The following is a 17277-nucleotide window of genomic DNA, read 5'->3' on the forward strand; positions in this document are numbered from 1 at the left end:
TAAATAGACAATAGACAGCTAGATATATAATAAAAAAAATGAACACAAGTAACACTTAGACACATTGCCTATTCAAGTTCCAAGTGCAATTACTTGTCCAGTGATTATTAACCTATTAATATCATTTATGTAAGAGAATGGCTGTATTAAAGTAACTGAAGTCGGGAGAGGATATTTCACATTCACATAAAGCACTATCATGCACTCACACACTATCATTCACCATCGCACACCATCATGCACCATCGTGCATCTCGGACATGATATCGGATGATCTGTCTCCTCGCAAAAGAAGCTATTTCCTTTTAGCTTTATTTACCTAATTAGACGTCCCTGACACATGAAAGGCATTTCTGCAGCAGGTAAAGACAGGAACGAGCCCTGCAGGGCTACCTTTTGTGAGCTCAGTCATTTAAAATCTGAGGGGGTTTTGCTAAGTCTCAAACAACACAAGGTGGTCTAAAGCACCTGAAGAAGAGGGGCCCTACAGGACTCCAGTGGTCGCGATCAAAGTCATACCTACGTGTAGCAACAACTGCAATTAGCTAACTGCACGCCCTATAATCATGTAGGAATGGTGGCGGAGCTTGACCATATAGCCAGCGACAGCCTTTACTTTTATGATGACCTTCTTCGAAGGAATGGCAAGCATTTCTGTGAAGGTCCATCCATCCATGTTCCATAACTGCTTATCGAGTGCCATTTACGGCATTTAAGTGGAGGTACACCACAAGCACCAGGAATGGCCGCTCATTTCTGAGAAATGCAGCTGGCACCGCTAAAGTATTAACTTTCTGCTCTGGATCCTGCCTTTCAACCCTGATGGCACGTGGTCTTGTAAGGGCTGCCCAAATCTCTGCTGTGAGGAGAGATGTGTAAAAGAGGCTTCACTGGGACCTTGCATCATCTTCTGTGCACCTGTAAAGTGCCACTCTAGTGTAGAAGCAGGAATTTTGTCACCAGAACCAGTCCTGGTAGATCGAGGTGAGAAAATGTCACATTTGACATTTTCCTGTTGCCATTTTATGAATCTGTAATATGATAGCAACCTAAGCCAAGGTTTCCAGCACTTTACCTAGACTGTAGATGAGAAGTAAGATACAAAACATGTATAGATACCCAAAACCGCTCCTCTAATCACTGCAGATTGTTTGCCTTAAAGTAAATATAACTGCCTGTTGGGGGGTGCTGATGACAGCCGTAATTACAGGATGAGATTTAGTGCAGCTGACTGCCCCTGTGTGCAGGTGTTTTTTCTGCACTGTACAGTGTTTCTGCTTTACCTTTAGATTTTTGTCCTTCTGCCAGATTTAACCACCACGATTTCAAAGCAAATTCAAAAGACACTAAGTCTGAGTGTCTGGTGTTATTATGTGCAATTTGGGCATCTATTTGTAAGAGGACTGTTCTATAAATAATATGTTTGTCACACAGGGGGTAGAGTAAGCCTGAAGCCAGTGGAAATTAAGCATGGGCTACCCTATGAGTCTGAGACATCAATTCATTTACCTTCAGAAGACTGTGAACATGGGGGGGGGGGTCCTTGCAAACTGCACACAGACAGAGCCAAGGGCAGGAATCAAACCAGCAACCCTGGAGGAGTGAGATTCTGCTACTAACTACTGTGCTACCCCCATATAAAATGCAGTTAATTTTAATGCTGTAGTGGTTTCAAGTGTGCGACGTTTGAGAAGTTTATCAATAAACCACAACTGTGTTTTTGGTGTTCAAATCGTTGGGATTATTTTTCTAGAACCAAATTTTATGTATTTACTAAAATAAATGGAATGTATTGTGTATGAATGTATTAATGAAATGCAAGTTAGTGAAATTGTAAATATAAGTTCATTTCAAATGGATTTTTACGGTTTTACGTTACATGCGAGGCGAAGTACAAAGTAAATGTGAAGGAAACGCCACACAGCTGCGTAAACATGGTATAGACACAATGACCTCAGCGGACTGATCTGGGATCGGCTCCCCTCTACATACAAAAACTCCGTTTGAGCTGATCAGGGGGCGGTCATCATTTCCGTATGGGAGCTCACAGCGGGATGATCTGGGATCGGTGCTGCTCTCTGTGTTGGCCATAACTTTGAGCTGATCTGGGATCGGTTCTCTACACTATACAAAAGCCCAGCGAGCTGTTCAGGGCTGGTGCTCTTTGCTGAATGAGGGTTTAACGGCTGTCTGGGAGGACGCGCTCAGTCCAACTTGATTCGGGACGGTCGGTGTCGAAGAGTGGCCGTAGATCATAGCACTTGCTGTTTCTCACCTCGTCCTGCATCAGTTCGACAGACGCGGCAGCCTCGAAGAAACGCGGCAGCCTCGGAGCGCCGCTTTCGCCTGTTTACCTCGTGATGGACGCGAGCGGTTAGGGAGCACAGGGCTGCCAGCCGCGTCCTGTCACGGCGCATCTGCCGGAGCCAGGAGGTGAGTCCGCGTGCAGAGCACTGCAGCCACTCCGCGTGCGTACCACTGGAGCTGGAAGGCTTGCGCTGGTCCACAGTCCCCCCGGACCTGGATGCGTTATGTGGGTCCACGACGCCCGGAGCTGGCCAGTTTAAGCGAGTCCACGGCGCCCAGAGCCGGGTCGTTTAAACGGGTCTACGCCGGCCGAAGCTGGGCGGCTAATATGCGGATCCACAGCGGTTTATGCGGGTCCACTATGTCCGGAGCCGGGCGGTTTGTGGGGGAGATCTGCGCAGTTAACTTATTAAAGTGCACTTTTGTGGGACGGGAGGACAAGTATAGCCCTGCCTGTTTAGAAATGCGCCCATCCAAATGAGCACCACTAGTTCTGTTTGTTTAAAAATAGGGGGAAATACGAAATATCTGCTTTAAACAACCACTTTTGCATTAAATTAAATTAATTGCCGACGCGCCGTGTGTATGGGTGGCCTTTGCGGTGCTGACTGGGCTTGGCGGCTGTTTAACTAACTTTAATGAGGGCCGGTGACAGGTGCGGCGGTGTGCTGTTTGCTGCGGGGTGACAGCGATGGTGATAGAGCTGCAGGGGTGCGTGGGTACAAAGTGAGACGATACATCCAGCTTTTCCTGTTCCGCTGGCACATCTGGGTGCTGTCGCCCACTTTTAGGATCTGCTAGGTGGAGGGAAGGGAACCATGGAGGCTTTACGGGTGCTTTTATAATCGGACCCTCGGGACACACCGGTCGGTAAGTAGCATCCTGGATGGCGACATTTTCCTGGATGGTAACACTGTCATTTTGATTTACGTAATTGTAGGTGTCGCTCAGCCAGTATATATTTAAACTGGAAATAAGAAATGTCCGGCCAGTATTGTTAAGAAATCATCAGGTTTGCTATAGTCTATACTGTAAGAGGAATCGAAACTTTCTTTGCCTTAAAAAAATCGAACAAGTCATGCTTTAGAGAGCTGACGTGCTGTTAAGTGTAAATGCTTTTTTGATGTGGCGAATGGTTTCCTTGATTCTAGTTTTGCTGCACCCTTTTATACACTGAGAGTGCCAGGGGCTGAGGTAGTCAGCAATACCAGACTGTAATTCCCAGTGCTGTTAGGCAGCTTGTGGGCACTGCAGCCTCCTTTTTCTGTGACCGGTGAGTGGAAAGCCCCCAGCTTTGAGGGTGGTGACACTGGGGGGTGGGGGCATGAACTGGCAGGTGGGCTCCAAATTCAGCTTGAGGAAGCCCAAGATCCATATGACCACTGCATTGCTGTTCTGGCATGTTTACACAGATTCCCTAAATATCTCACATGCTCCGCGTCAGAGGGATTGCCAGCTGTTTGAAAAGGCTGAATGGTGGAATCCATTAAAGAATATTCTTATTCTATTTATGTATTTTTGTTGGATTTTATTTGTTTATTTACTAAAAAAAAACAAATACACTTTAACTGGATTTGTGGCACAGTTAGCCCCACGCCTGGTGTACTTTCTGGAATCTTTGATTCACCTTCATTTGTCTCCCTGCTCAGAGAGAGACTATCTAAATGTTATTTAAAAGTAGTTTTTATTGTGCAAGATTGAAAGGGGATTTTAGACCAAATTCACAGCGAAATGATTAGTGTTTAGCAAACCTGGCCTAATTTGTCTTCTGATGTGTCTCTGATATAATTGTGTAACCCATTCAGGAACGGCCATCAGCAGATGTTTGGAAAATTCTATTCTCTAGAGTACTGGATAAATATGGCTCTGGGTGCATGTGACTGTCATTCTCTACAGAGGAGTGGCTTTAGTTTGAACAGGGTCATTCTGCAAAGTCTAAAGGAATCTCAGCTGTTTTCTGTATGCATGATGCAGGACATGCAGTGGAAGTATGGAGCTGTTGTTATTGGTGTTCTGGTGGACTGAATATGGGACCTGAACAGACATATGTGAATAATCTTAGCATCCATTTTTACTTTCCACATGGTATTAAGAATCAAATGAATGGATCTCCCATCAGAGTATGACCTCAGTCATTCATACAACCCCCCCCCCCACGATCTGGGAGGAGTTCAGCAGATGGGTGTGTTGTGCTGTTGGGGAGACAGCAAGGGTGCATGTTTTGCATTCTGAGGTTCAGCTGTTGTGAGAAGACGGAGGGGTTGCTGAGGAGTGGCACACATTGCCCGGCTCACGCATCCTGCAGATGACTGTTGATTGAAATCCTTGCTGCGCCCTGAAGTTCATGTACAGTCCAGCAACACCTTGTGAGCTGTCGCTATGGAAACAGCCAGTAAGGTCAAAAGCAGGCTGAGCTGGCAATCAGTGACCGAACTCGCCGTCACTGACGCTTATTTTAGACTTATTAGTAATTTTATTTAACTCCATGGTGTGCTAATGCTGTATGCAAATGCATGCACTCATAAATCATTTGTTATGAAAAATGCTTTTCGGTCAGTGTGGGAGCTGTCAGATGTGGTATTCAGAGTGACTGTACATTTGTGCCCAAGCCAGAATCGTGGCGCAGTGTATGTATGGCCTAGTGATGGTTTTGCTGGGAGAAAATGGCCGATTCTGGTTCTGATTTTCAGGGAGGTTCTGCTCTGCCACTGTAAAATGTGCGGGCTCTTTAACAGTATTTAAGGATAATTTTGACAAACCCACACCCATGCAAGCATGCCTTCGCCTCTGTACTCTCTGCGCACGTGTTCACTGGAAGCTCGAGGCTCTGCTCTTGTGTGTCTCAGAAGGCTTCAGCACCATAAGCAGTGTGGTTGTTATGGTTGTCCAGAAATACTTCTGCTGCTTTCATATCACTTCCCTTACCCCGAATGCTCTTAATGTTGCACCTCCTGCTTATTTGAATAGTTTGGCTGATTAGCTTCTTGCTTTAATTAGAAGATGTCCTGTAGCTCCTGCTCCAGTCCTGCTTACACTTTTACCTGGACATTCACTGGAAGCTCAGCCTAGCTCCACTTATGCCTGGTTGACTCCTTGACAGCCGTATGTTTGTAAAGTGCGATTTGCCTCACTTGTATGTTGCTGCTGTTCTTGTTATCGAAGCACACAAAAAGGACATGTGGTCTGTGGAAAGAATTGCCGAAGGCAGTTTTTTTGGAGGGCTTTGGTGCTGTTTGCATGCTGCATTGAATTAAAAACAAAAGCAATGTGACAGATGACTTAAGGTAAACAGAGGGACACCTGCTTGTGTGGCCTTTCGAATTTTGAACGTATGGTTTCGCTTTGACTTTCTCTATGCTCTGTTGTGCCGCAGCACAGTTCTCACGGTGAATAATGATTAATAACGTTGCCGTTTGATAGCCGTTTGCTTCTGTTCAGCACAGGGTGACATTGCTCTTCCGCTTTTCTTTGCACCCACGAAAGCACAAATCGAGTTAAGCTGCTTTTTTTGGCCTCCCTGAACAATCATTTGCATTGCTGAAGCCCTAACCCTTCTTCTCGCTCTCCCTCCGAGCCCCTTCCTCCTCCTTGGAGCAATTCATGAATGAGGTTGTCTGTCTGAAGACTACCCCTGAAGAAAGATGATTATGTAATGTCTTAGCCTTGGGAAGGGCACATGGAGGTCGGTTTCAGATCATCTTCTGGACCATGAAGACACTGGTATACGGCATAAGTCAAGTCAGCTGAGTATTAGTCTCATCTGTGGCACAGAATAACGTTCCCCCAGGATTATGCTGTAAAATACAAATGGCAAGTTACAAGAGGAGGGTTTTCACAAAAACATATTTTTATAAGGGAATGTACATGTGAATGACATCTGGTAGCTTTTGTTTCTTCTCCAGCAGTGCTGACGTTTTTGTTTTTAAGAACTCTGATCTGCCGTTGGGCGTCAGTGATGGATAGAGCCGTTTTGAAGGTGCCGCCTCTGAGCTCAGGGGAACCACTCCCTTCACGGTTCGTTTTGCCGTACTAAAAATATCGGCCTTTCTTGGGGCGTTAAGCCGCCAGATGTGAGCGCTGTTTATCATTTGTGCAGCTCGAGTGACTGGCCCACTCCGGATTGCCTGCTATCCGTTCATTTTATTTGGATGCCGCTTTTGTCCAAGTAAGACTGATAAAACATGACAGGCAGATGGCAGTGAAGGAGCCGGCTTAGGCTCTGCTTCCAATTAGTGACCCGAAAGGGAAGGAAAACAGCTGGGTGAACTCTGCCTTCCACTCGACAGCAGACAGGCAATACAGAGAAATATCACCCAAGAGACAGTCTAGTAAGAACTGCGTTGATCCATCTTTGAAATGTCAGATAATATCAATCACATCTGTGAAATTCGCCCCTTCTTCCCTTTAGCTGTTAGCTTTCTCACATTTTCTCTTAGTCTTTTGCGTTTTGCATTTTTGCATCTATATATACACACTGTATGCACCATATCTATAAATATCATATTGTGATTTTATAGCTGGAACGAGCTCAGTTGTAAATACTTTAATTGCTGCATTTTTCCTGTAATACTGGTGTTTCCTGCAGTCTGACACGAATGGACACAGGCTTTATCAATGCTGGAGCACATTCAGTGGCTGAGGTGTTGCATGCTTTTTGCTGATCTCCGTGATTTTGCTCCATCTGTCAGAACCTCTAGCATGTTAAAATAATAAGTGCATCGGTACAGGGGCTGGGGGAGACTAGCAAAAAAGGACTGTTCCCGTTGGAGGTTTCAGATTGACCCCGACGGATTTGCTTGCTGTCTGTCGCTTAGGGAATAACTGAAATAATTGCCAGTGTCGCTTTTAAAGGCGTTTCTTGGTGTGAAACTAAACAAACCGCAGACACTCTGGGTGGCGTGTATGTTTGTATGTTTGTTTGTTTGTCTTGTTTTGTTTTGTTTGCCCACCCTTCACTGTTTGGGGCTGTTTCATAGGTGTGTGGTGGATCTATTGGCCTTATAACGCGAGCAGGATTTTATATATGTTTTTCTCCTTGTTGCTGGCTCACTGTGAACCCCCCCCCCCCCCCTAATTATTTTTTGTGAAGTATGCCACTCTTTTCAGATTGGGACATGCTATTTTGGTGCGAATGGGGCTCGGCCTGTAGGAGCTCCCAAGGGTTTTCTATATTTGAGGCTCCTATATTAAGATTGACACTTAACTGATTCTTTGAGGGTTGTGAATGACAAAGGAATATTTGACTGTAGACGGCAGCAATCAGCATTTGCGTTTTTGTGTTCAGGCGTGATGCCGTGGCTGAAGGGGCAGTGCCATTGGATACGTCTCTGTACAGCCCCGCCGTTACCCGTTCGAATCTTCCTGCTGCTTTGTGGGTGTGGGGTTTGCACGTCCTCCTCCATGTCACGCAGATTTTTCTCAGCTACTTCGGTTTCCTTCCATGGTCCAAAGACATGAGGCATCTCGAAATTGCCCAAAGCAGTTGTGTGAGTGTTTGTGAGTATGTACTTGTCTGTTCCTGGGCTGGCCAATTGGATATGTTGGGTGGGCACCAGGGTTAAAATTCTAAGTGGTCTTGGGTGGGGTGGGTCCCCTGGTCCCCGTGGTAGGCAGTCTGACCATGATGGGAAAGTACAACAAGTTTGTAGGACAGTGGTTTCCAGCCTGAGAGCCAGCAATGAGATTATAATCTGGTGATGATGGCAGAAGTTGTGCATTTGGTTAAGTTGGTAAAATGCCTCTGTTGGGTGGGTGGACATAGCCATGCCCTTGATATGTGCCCCGCTATTTATTTAGCACATAATAATTAACATGAAACCCTGTGATGGACTGCCCCCCTCCACCCCCACGAGTTTGCCTTCCCAATCAGGCCCAGGATAAGATGGGATGAGCAGTTTGAGGATGGATGGATGTGTGTGTGTGTGTCCGTCCCTGTGCACCTCAAGCTACTTGCGGTGAGATCATGCAGCAGTGAGTTTTGGATTCAGAGCTCCTGATCTCTGAAGGGTCACCGTATGGATCCTCGGGGAACATCAGCAGTGGCAAATCCCGGCTCGGATTCAGCTGACCGACGCATGGCCGTTTGCCTGGTCCTCTGTGGTGACTTGACAGGGAGGGTGGAGCCTCGTTTGCCGAGGGCTTGGTGTGGGAACCAGAGGGAGAACAGCGACTCTCAGAGAGAGAAGGTCCCACGTGTCCGTGGCAGGACCATAATAGACATGTTGTTTTACATAACAGATTGTATATTGTGTGCTGTTGCTATGGAGAGATGAATTTATATGGACATAAAAATTGAACCGCTGCTTAGAATGTCCTCCGTAGGATGACTTTGAGTAGCACACTTCCTGGCATTTGCTGTTGGGTGGGTTAATTCAAGCGTGCATATGTGTGTGTGGGGGGGCGGCTTTTCTGCTCTGTTTACATGCTGTCACTTAAATAGTTAGAGCTCTTCTAAAATGAGAGCATGAATGGTGGGTATTTGACTCGTCCATTCCTGCGAGTGTGGCGTCTTCATTCCCAGCATTCTGATGATTGTTTGTGGGGTGTGACATGGTCACCCATGTGGGGGTCCTCCTCCTCTCCCTCCATTGTGCGAGGGGCCCCCTCTCTGCTCTGAGCCCGTTTCAGGGTCCTTTGTGTGAGCTGGGAAACTCACCAGCCCCCTATAGCTGTAAAAGAAGGTCCCTTTTGGCCCAGTCCTGGTTTCTCTGCCTGCAGCACCACTGTGAGACCCCCACCCACCCGTTTATCCTCAGGCTCTGGGCTTCGAGCCCCTGGGTCGCTGAAGCTCATGCTCATTTGCATGTGCCTATCTATCCCACCGCTCCATTTCCTGCTCTCATCGGGTTCACATGGCTGTTCACTGGAGTACGGCATGCTGCCTATTCGACTGGCCAGGCCGCTGAGCCTGTCTCTCTGCTTCCCGCTGCATGGCGCAGCGATTATTTAGAATCATCATTCGACATCTCGCTGTGTGACTGGAGCTTGTAGGAAGGGAACATTTTTGTGTCCGCGTCGCAGTTTGGCCTTGCCGGACGCACAAAACTGCATCTGATTCAATGTGTAGTTTTAAATTTTTCAGACCAGGACCATGTGCAAAGACTGTTGTATTTTATGGAGAAGTATCAGCATTGATGTGTCAGACTTGGTTGATTATTGCTGGCCAATTATTAGATTTAAGTTAATATTTAAGGTTAGCAGCACCAGAGCTAAAAAAACAACTACTAATAAATTGGAGATGCTTGCACTGGACCATCGGCAAGTTCTGAGGGATTTCATCAGCTCATTTACCACTTAGATCCTCACTGCATTCTCCTAAGTTTGCTCCGCTTCGCTGATGTTTCACGGCTTGCATTATATGATGAGGCTACTACACACATTCAATGTCAGTTTCACGGCAGTTTTGTGGAGCTCAGAGGAGAGGCGCTATCTGTAATATTAGACAGAAATATTTCCCCTTATCAGTATCGGCCAAAATTCCCTCGTTGGTGCTCCACACTAGCCGCGACAAAATGCCTGTTCTGAAGCATGGCGTCCTTCTCCATGTGTCTGGAGCAGCTCTGTGTTTTCCTATTCTTTAGTTTGTGCTGGAAATCCCAAAAGCACCTAAGAAGCAGAGGGCTGCTTTTGCTCATGAATATTCAGGAGGTCGTGCGGCTCAATAGCTGGACTGATCCCTCTGACAGCGGCAGGAAAGACCAGGAGACGCGCCAGGAGAGCCCTGGAATCTTAACGAGGGTGAAGCCTTGGAGCTCGGGGTTGTGTGCCTGCTCCCCGGCGCTCTGGAGGAAGGGAGCAGAGGAGAGGTCTGGCGTATGCTGGTTCCCGGTGTGCTGCCTTTTCAAGCTGTGCTACGGTTGATGCGTGTGCATGATTCGCAGCGCGAAGAGGCCAGTGTCACAGAAGCTGGCTGTTACCCGGGGGGCTTGAGGTGCACCCAATTAAAAGATTTTGACTAATCCCAATATATTTTTGTCTAATATTACAATATTGACACACAAGTGAAGCTGGCCAACCAGGGAATGGGGTACTGGTGGTGAAGCCTGTTGACCGAGGGGTGACACTTCCCAGTAAGGGGTGTTGTTAACTTTCCATATTAACTAGTCTAAATATCAGCCGGCAATATCGACCAAGACTGACACATCGGACTGATGGTTGGTTTCTACTGAACAATTGCCGATACAGATATATTAATCGATATGTCAGGCATCTCTACTAAGGTTGCAAAGGGGTGGCAAGTTCCTGGAAACTTTCCAGAAACTTTCCATTCCGTGGGAAGGTAAGCTGGGGAGTTGTGGAAATATTCTGAATTGGAACCTTTCCATGGGAATTACGAGGAATATATGGGAATTTGCAACGCTGATCTCTTATAATATAGAGTCCTGTCCAGGTCAGTGTGTGTATTAGACCAGTCTGGATTCCCACGCAAAACTGGGAACCGGCAGAGGTGGATAGTTTAGGTCCAGAAAGTCAAAATCCAGATCAAGATTGTGTTCGGTTCAAACAAAATCTTGGTCTGGGTTATTGCTTTCTCGACCTGAACTTACCCCCCTCTGGGGGTAGGCCCGTCTCAGGCCTGTCTGTCTTTTTCTCATTGGGGGGGGAAGCTTCCTGATTCTGCTGCTATACAAATGGAAATATGCACTCAGCACAGCTGCTAAATGGGCTGTGAAAACAAGACCGCTGTAGCCCTGGGGACCGGTCCTGCCTGCAGGATGATCCTGGTACCGTCTGTCATCCAGCCCGATCCAGCCTGCGGAGCAGCATCACAGCACCCTGGCCTCTAACCCTCACAGCCAATGGCAGCTTAATGCTGGCCCCTTTCAACTGATCCATTATTGCACAAGTGTTTGGGCAAATGGGAACATTATGTAGCTGTATCCTTTTTTCTGTAATTCAATTAAATTCAATTTAGTTAATTTTTATATAGCGCTTTTCAGCTCCAAAGTGTTTTACACAGTCAGACAGCAAGGGCAATTTAGGGTAACTACAGTGTGAATGGGTGGTGAATGAGAGCCGGAAGAGGACAGAGGAGAGGAAATAAAACTGCAGAGTTCGTGCGTTTTTGTATCATCACATTATCTGTAGGACAGCTCTCACATCAGCCACTGCCTGATCAGTAGTGATTTGACCAGCTATGTCACTGGTTTGCAGTGTGCATGCGGGTTTGCACACGCTGCCTGAATGCGGCATCCTAGCTGGTTCCTTTATGCATTTGCAGTCTTGTAGAGATCGCCATAAGTTTTCCGGAATTATATTGCGGCCCATGATCATTGCAGCATTTTCATACATCGGGGAAACTAAAGATCAAGACTAGAGATGCGCAATATATGAGAACGTCAGTATTGCCCAATGTTTGTAAAATTGCGAAACCAGCATCTCTTCGTTTGTTTGTCTTTGTCTCATGGCAGCCGACAATTAGACTTTAGTCAATATTTGAAGTTGGCAGCAGCAGCGCTAAACACTTAACTGCTGAAATAATGGAGATGATCGCATTGGACTATCAGCCATTTTCCGTAGTGGAGGAGAAGGAATTTTCATCAGCTCATTCACCACTTAGTATTCGCTACAGTCTCAGTTTCTCTGCAGATTTCCGGAGCTCAGGTTAGACTGTTTTTCGGTATCGGTGACGGAATTAGAAAACTATCAGTTATCGTTATCGGCACATATTTCCACACTGGTGCACCATTAATCATGCATGGGGATCTTCCTCCTTCCGCTCCTCACGCTGCTGTAACCCTCCTATCTTCCTGCAGGACTGTCGTCACGCTTCCCCGAGATCATGGCAGCAGGCTCCTACTCCCCCGGAGGCCCCAACGGCATCATCCGGAGCCAGTCATTCGCTGGCTTCAGTACGCTGCAGGAGCGCCGTTCCCGGTGGGTCTTTTGGCTCAGTCCGTCTGTACTATGTGTTCCGAGGCCATTAACAGCCTAATTACCTCTAATATGAAGCTGACTAATTGCTGGACAAATAACCTTAACCCTTCATATAAGCATAGCGAGTCTGTGATTGGCTGGCCTTGTGACTGACTGCCCATCGCAAGGCCATGTGACCTGGATTCTTGCAAACTGCAGCTCCTGCCCTGAGTTTTGGGCCTGGGCTATATCTTGAATTTTCCGTCATTCTCTGCCGAGCTGAACGAGACTGGCAGGTACCGCAGGTTTTTAGTGAGCTTGTAGGCACGCTTTGGACTTGGCCGTCCGCCATTCTAGTCTCAGTCCTCTGCAGTGATGCCAGTGATACGAGGGTTACATGTTCCGGTCTCCCCACCCTTGTCCCACAATGACTTTTTGCTGCTTTCCAGGTGTAACTCCTTTATGGGCAACTCCATTGTGCAGAAGAAGCCCCAAGCGAAGCTGAAGAAGGGTCATGCGTCAAACCACAAACCCAGCAGCAGCTCACATGAACCCCAGCCCCGGAGGGTGGAGGAGATTTATGGGGCTCTCAAACGAGGTCTTGAGTAAGTGCACTTCCCATGCCGGCTGCTCAGACCTTCAGTTGCTCACGTTCTCTTGTTTCTTAATTACCGATAGAACATATTTAATTGTCTTATTCTTTGCATTCATATTTGTGTATGCAGTATTTGACTACTTCTCTCCCTCTATCTTTCTCTCTCTCTCCCTCTCTCTCTCTCGTCTGTCTGTCCTTTCCTCCTGCAGTGAGTATCTCGAAGTACACCAGGTGGAGTTGGAGAAACTTACGTCTCTGATGAAAGATATGAAGAGGAACTCCAGACTGGTGAGATAGGAAATGACATCATAATTGATCTTGCTGCCTGCCCAATGGCGCTATGATTCCATGTACTGTACAAACACGCCATCTTGCTCTGAGGAAGTACAAACACCCCCTTGAATGTGGCTTGTCTAAGTCAGATTTGTGTTTCTTTCCTTGATTCAAAGTGGTCGTGTTACACGTTACATGTTACTGAGTCATTTACTCTATTTCTGTATTAATTTGTGCATTTTTTTCTGACATGCTTTCTTTAGGGAGTGCTCTATGATCTTGATAAGGTGAGTAATTTGTACTGGTTTTTTAAACTGTCTTTAAATGCCCTGTGCTAGACAATCTGTTCCCTTATTTTAGTGTATTTATTTAAAAGATGTGGTATCTCAGGGGTGTGACACTATTGTCTTGGTGACACCAACAGCAAATCAAAGCAGTTGAAAGATACGTCCGTCGGCTGGAGTTCCACATCAGTAAGGTACGTGCTCATCACCGTCTCGCGTTGCCTGTCTGACCGCTGTGGAAGCCAGTCTTCATCACAGCAACAGCTGTCCATTGTGGTTATGGTCTCTCTGCACGGGGCTGATCATGCAGTGTTTCCCAATCCGGTCCTCGGGGCCCACAAATGGTCCACGTTTTTCCTCCCTCTCAGCCCCAGGTAGGGAAATGCCCCCCTTCCCTGCTCTCTGTCAGACAAGAACGTGGATCGTCTGTGGGTCCCTGAGGGCTGAGTTAGGAAACACTGGACTGATGGGATTTCAATGGTTCTATATCCTACCTTCATGTAGAAACTCTTTAACCATTGAGCCCGGGATGATCTTACTGCAGTCTGCTGGCTGTAATGGCCAATGTTGCCTTCAGAGTGGAGCACGGGCACGTAGTCCAGACTAGATGCCCCGGGGAAGAGAGTAAGAGGGGCGGAGGAAGAGGAGGACCTACAGCTGCCTAGAATATTAACCGTATAACTGGGTCTATTATCACCTTCTGCGGAGAACATGGTGATGCACTAAAGCAGAGGTATCCATAACAACAGGACAACAGAAGCTTTGCAGGAGTGATCAAGATCCTGATGTTGATTTGAACCATGAACTTCTGATATTTAATAAGCACTTTTAGGAATGTCCATATGAAGAAAGGCAGATGTATAATTTTTACCTTAATTATTTTATGACTGCTTTGACTGGAAGCATGGTTGACTGATTGGTTGACTTTAAGCAGAAGTGCTTTTAGTGCAGGTATTAATAAGGATGGTTTGGTGCTTTCCTGCTCTGCTCCTGGAAAGAGCTCAGCAGTGAGTCCTCAGCCTCCCTGGGGGGCTTTCCTGTCGACACTGCTCTCCCTTTCACAGACTCGACCTACATGGACGGGACTTCCTGTCGTTTTAGGTCAGGCTTCCCTCCCTCCTCCTCTGGTTTGGATCTCGCGTTCCCACCTTTGTGCCATGGGGCGTCTTACTGTTGTCTGTCTCTATGGGGCCCCATAGTATCTGTGATGTGGGAGTTTTTACGTACTGCGCCCCAAGGATGTACAAGCCACACCCTGACAGCATTACTGCCCCCTAGAGACGGTGTGTTTAAACACTTTCTGCATCGGCTATTTCTGTCGATCTTTGTCAGTCACTGTATAGCGACTAAAATAATTTCAGATGTAAGTCTTTGGATGCAATTCTCACGGACTTTTTCCGCATGACCCGGTCAGCGGGTTGTGAAAGTGCCCCTCCTGCAGAATTGAGACGATTGCAGTCAGCTGGGCCCTAACAAGAAACAGCGTTGGGTAAACAGGAAAGTGTGCCACTAGGGTGGGGCACGGTGATTAACTCTCACACTTACCCTGATGTCAAATTGACCCCAAAGGCAAATGTCAGTTGATTTCTCATAGTAACATAATTATCGTAGGAGCGTGTACGCTGAAATTTTTGCTCTGCAGTGCTGCACGATGTTGAGATCGCTGCTTTTGAATGTTCCCCTTTTGGTGTGGGTAGCTAGTAGATTTTTAAGGCTGTGTGTATTCATCGGGGGGGGGGGGGGGGACAGTTGTTCTGGTAATCTGAGCAATAGCAAGAAGTTAATTCACCATGATTTCTATCTGACCCGAACCAGTAACTAAATTCATCCGTGTTTTATCTGGAATGATATCTCATCTTCTGTGTAGATAAAGACATCATTTAAGAAATGGAGGAACAGACACCTCCCTGAGGCCGAAAGGGGATGGGAGCTGGAAAGGCCACGGGGGGGGTGGGGTGGGGGGGGGTACTCTAAGGAACCGCATGCACCCGGCATGTGACACGTGCCAGTAGCACAGAAAGGGGAAAGAAGTTATTATGGACTTTGTGAAACCAACAGACTTGTATCCCCAGTGGAACCGCAAACCACTACAGGAAAAGGGTGAAGCAAAAACAGGAAGTGCTCCCCCCCGCCTGGGTGGGGTCTGGGGAGAGCAGCCCATGTGGCCCTGTATGGCCTCCTTTTTGCAGCAGGGTGGTTTGTGGCTCAGTGGGTTAAGACACTGTGTGTGGGACTGGAAGGTTGTCGGTTTAAATCCCGTGGTCGACATGCTCCGAGAACTTTCTGGATGTATTTTGCTTTGGGTAAAAGCATCTGCTGTAATGTAAATTCCCTGGACAGACGAGTGTGTCTACAGACCTGGCCCCTCTCCTGAGGATTGCATGCTAACGTGATGGCTCCACCAAGAAAACTCGGAGAGATGCCCCTGACTTCTTATGCATCCCATCCCCTTAGGTAGACGAGATGTACGAGGCGTTCTGTGTCCAGCAGCGTCTGCGTGATGGCGCCAGTAAGATGAAACAGGCCTTCACGGCATCGCCGTCCAGCAAGAGCACGCGGGAGAGCCTGGCGGAGGTCAACCGGCGGTACAAGGAGTACAGCGAGGTGATGCGGCCGCTCTGTCCAGCACGCACATGCAGAACTTCCTTCCTAAGGCCGGTTAGGGTTCTGAATAGTATCTATGAAACACCAAAGCCTCTTCGAATGGAGTTTTAATAAAGGGAGCGGCTGAGAGCTGTGTTCCTTCCTTGTTCCCCGCAGAACATGTGTACTTTTGAGGGAGAGCTGGAGAAACTCTTGGGGGAATTTCACATCAAGATGAAAGGTAAGAGGAATGTTAGCACTGACTTTGCGAGGGTAGTGTTTAAACCAGGGTATTGACTCTTCCTTCCTCTCGCCCTCTGAGGTCTGGCTGGCTTTGCTCGACTCTGTCAAGGAGACCAATATGAAGTAAGCATTATTCATGATGGCTTAAAGGGTTACCGTTTAGGTTAGCGGTCAGTGTTTTGCTCTCAGGTGTTCCGTGAGTCGTGTTCCCAGAAGCGTCGTAATCTTTCCCGGCTCACCGATTCCCGCCCTCCCCCCCCCCCCCCCCCCCCCAGATCTTCATGCGCTACGGGCGGCAGCGTTGGAAGCTGAAGGGCAGGATCGAGGCGAGCTCCAGGCAGAGCTGGGATGGGGAGGAGATGGTCTTCGTGCCGCTCATCACCGATCTCATTTCCATCAAGGTGAAGGCAGAGCAGCAGAAACATAAGCGTGTAGCCGACACAGAACCTACTTACCGCCATGTGCTGTGCGAGGTTTGTTTTTCCTCTCATGAGGCTGCCTCCACCACAGTGTTTCTCGATACCAAGAACGCAAAGGTAGTACTTGTGCTCTTGGCAAGACCAGCCTTGCTACCCTGCCTTCCGAGAATGAATTCGCGGTGCAGTGAATCATGGGATTGATCTTGTCTGGCAAGGGTGCAGCTGGTGTTTGGTGCAGCCTCTGTACTTCTTTTCTTGGAATTGGTCGTCGACAATGGAAGATGGCGTAAAACGGGGACATGAGAACATTAGTACGGTCCAGTGCGCATATGGCGAAACACACTGGGTATTTGGTCAGGATGTGTCATGCAGTGAGGCCTTGTCTCTTGGGGCGACCGTCAGCTGCCTCCCTCTCTCTCTCCCTCTCTCTCTCCTCGCTCGGCGCCTTCCCTGGTCACTTTATAGGCTTCCTGATGTCACTGACGCCTCTGCTTTACCTCTGATGCCAGGTGTCTGAACTAAAGGGTCTAGCCACGCATGTCCTCGTGGGCAGCGTCATCTGCGAGACCAAGGATTTGTTTACAGCGAGGCCTCAGGTGGTGGCTGTGGACGTCAACGACCTGGGGACCATCAAGCTCAACCTAGAGGTGACCTGGTTGTAAGTATAGCCGTCATGTCAGATTTCAAATGACGTTCAACAGCACACATGAAGTTCAAC

At 47.6% G+C, this 17277-nt stretch overlaps 1 protein-coding gene across 4 annotated transcripts in view; it reads left to right on the forward strand.

Moving 5' to 3' along the window:
• Positions 1-17277, forward strand: part of ripor2 (RHO family interacting cell polarization regulator 2) — a 33276-nt gene that overhangs the window by 8930 nt on the left and 7069 nt on the right. For 2 of the 4 annotated variants that reach the window (XM_048994509.1, XM_048994506.1), the window contains exons 2-11: positions 12063-12183; positions 12612-12767; positions 12967-13045; positions 13294-13317; positions 13455-13508; positions 15769-15918; positions 16075-16138; positions 16220-16263; positions 16416-16541; positions 17069-17217. In XM_048994509.1, coding sequence (XP_048850466.1) covers positions 12063-12183; positions 12612-12767; positions 12967-13045; positions 13294-13317; positions 13455-13508; positions 15769-15918; positions 16075-16138; positions 16220-16263; positions 16416-16541; positions 17069-17217 — 967 coding nt within the window. Of the gene's footprint in view, positions 1-1984; positions 2434-3098; positions 3178-12062; positions 12184-12611; positions 12768-12966; positions 13046-13293; positions 13318-13454; positions 13509-15768; positions 15919-16074; positions 16139-16219; positions 16264-16415; positions 16542-17068; positions 17218-17277 lie in introns of those variants that run through there. The other 2 variants (XM_048994508.1, XM_048994507.1) reach the window with 2 other exon arrangements.

Source organism: Brienomyrus brachyistius, chromosome 23, assembly GCF_023856365.1.
Source record: "Brienomyrus brachyistius isolate T26 chromosome 23, BBRACH_0.4, whole genome shotgun sequence".
Taxonomy (NCBI): domain Eukaryota; kingdom Metazoa; phylum Chordata; class Actinopteri; order Osteoglossiformes; family Mormyridae; genus Brienomyrus; species Brienomyrus brachyistius.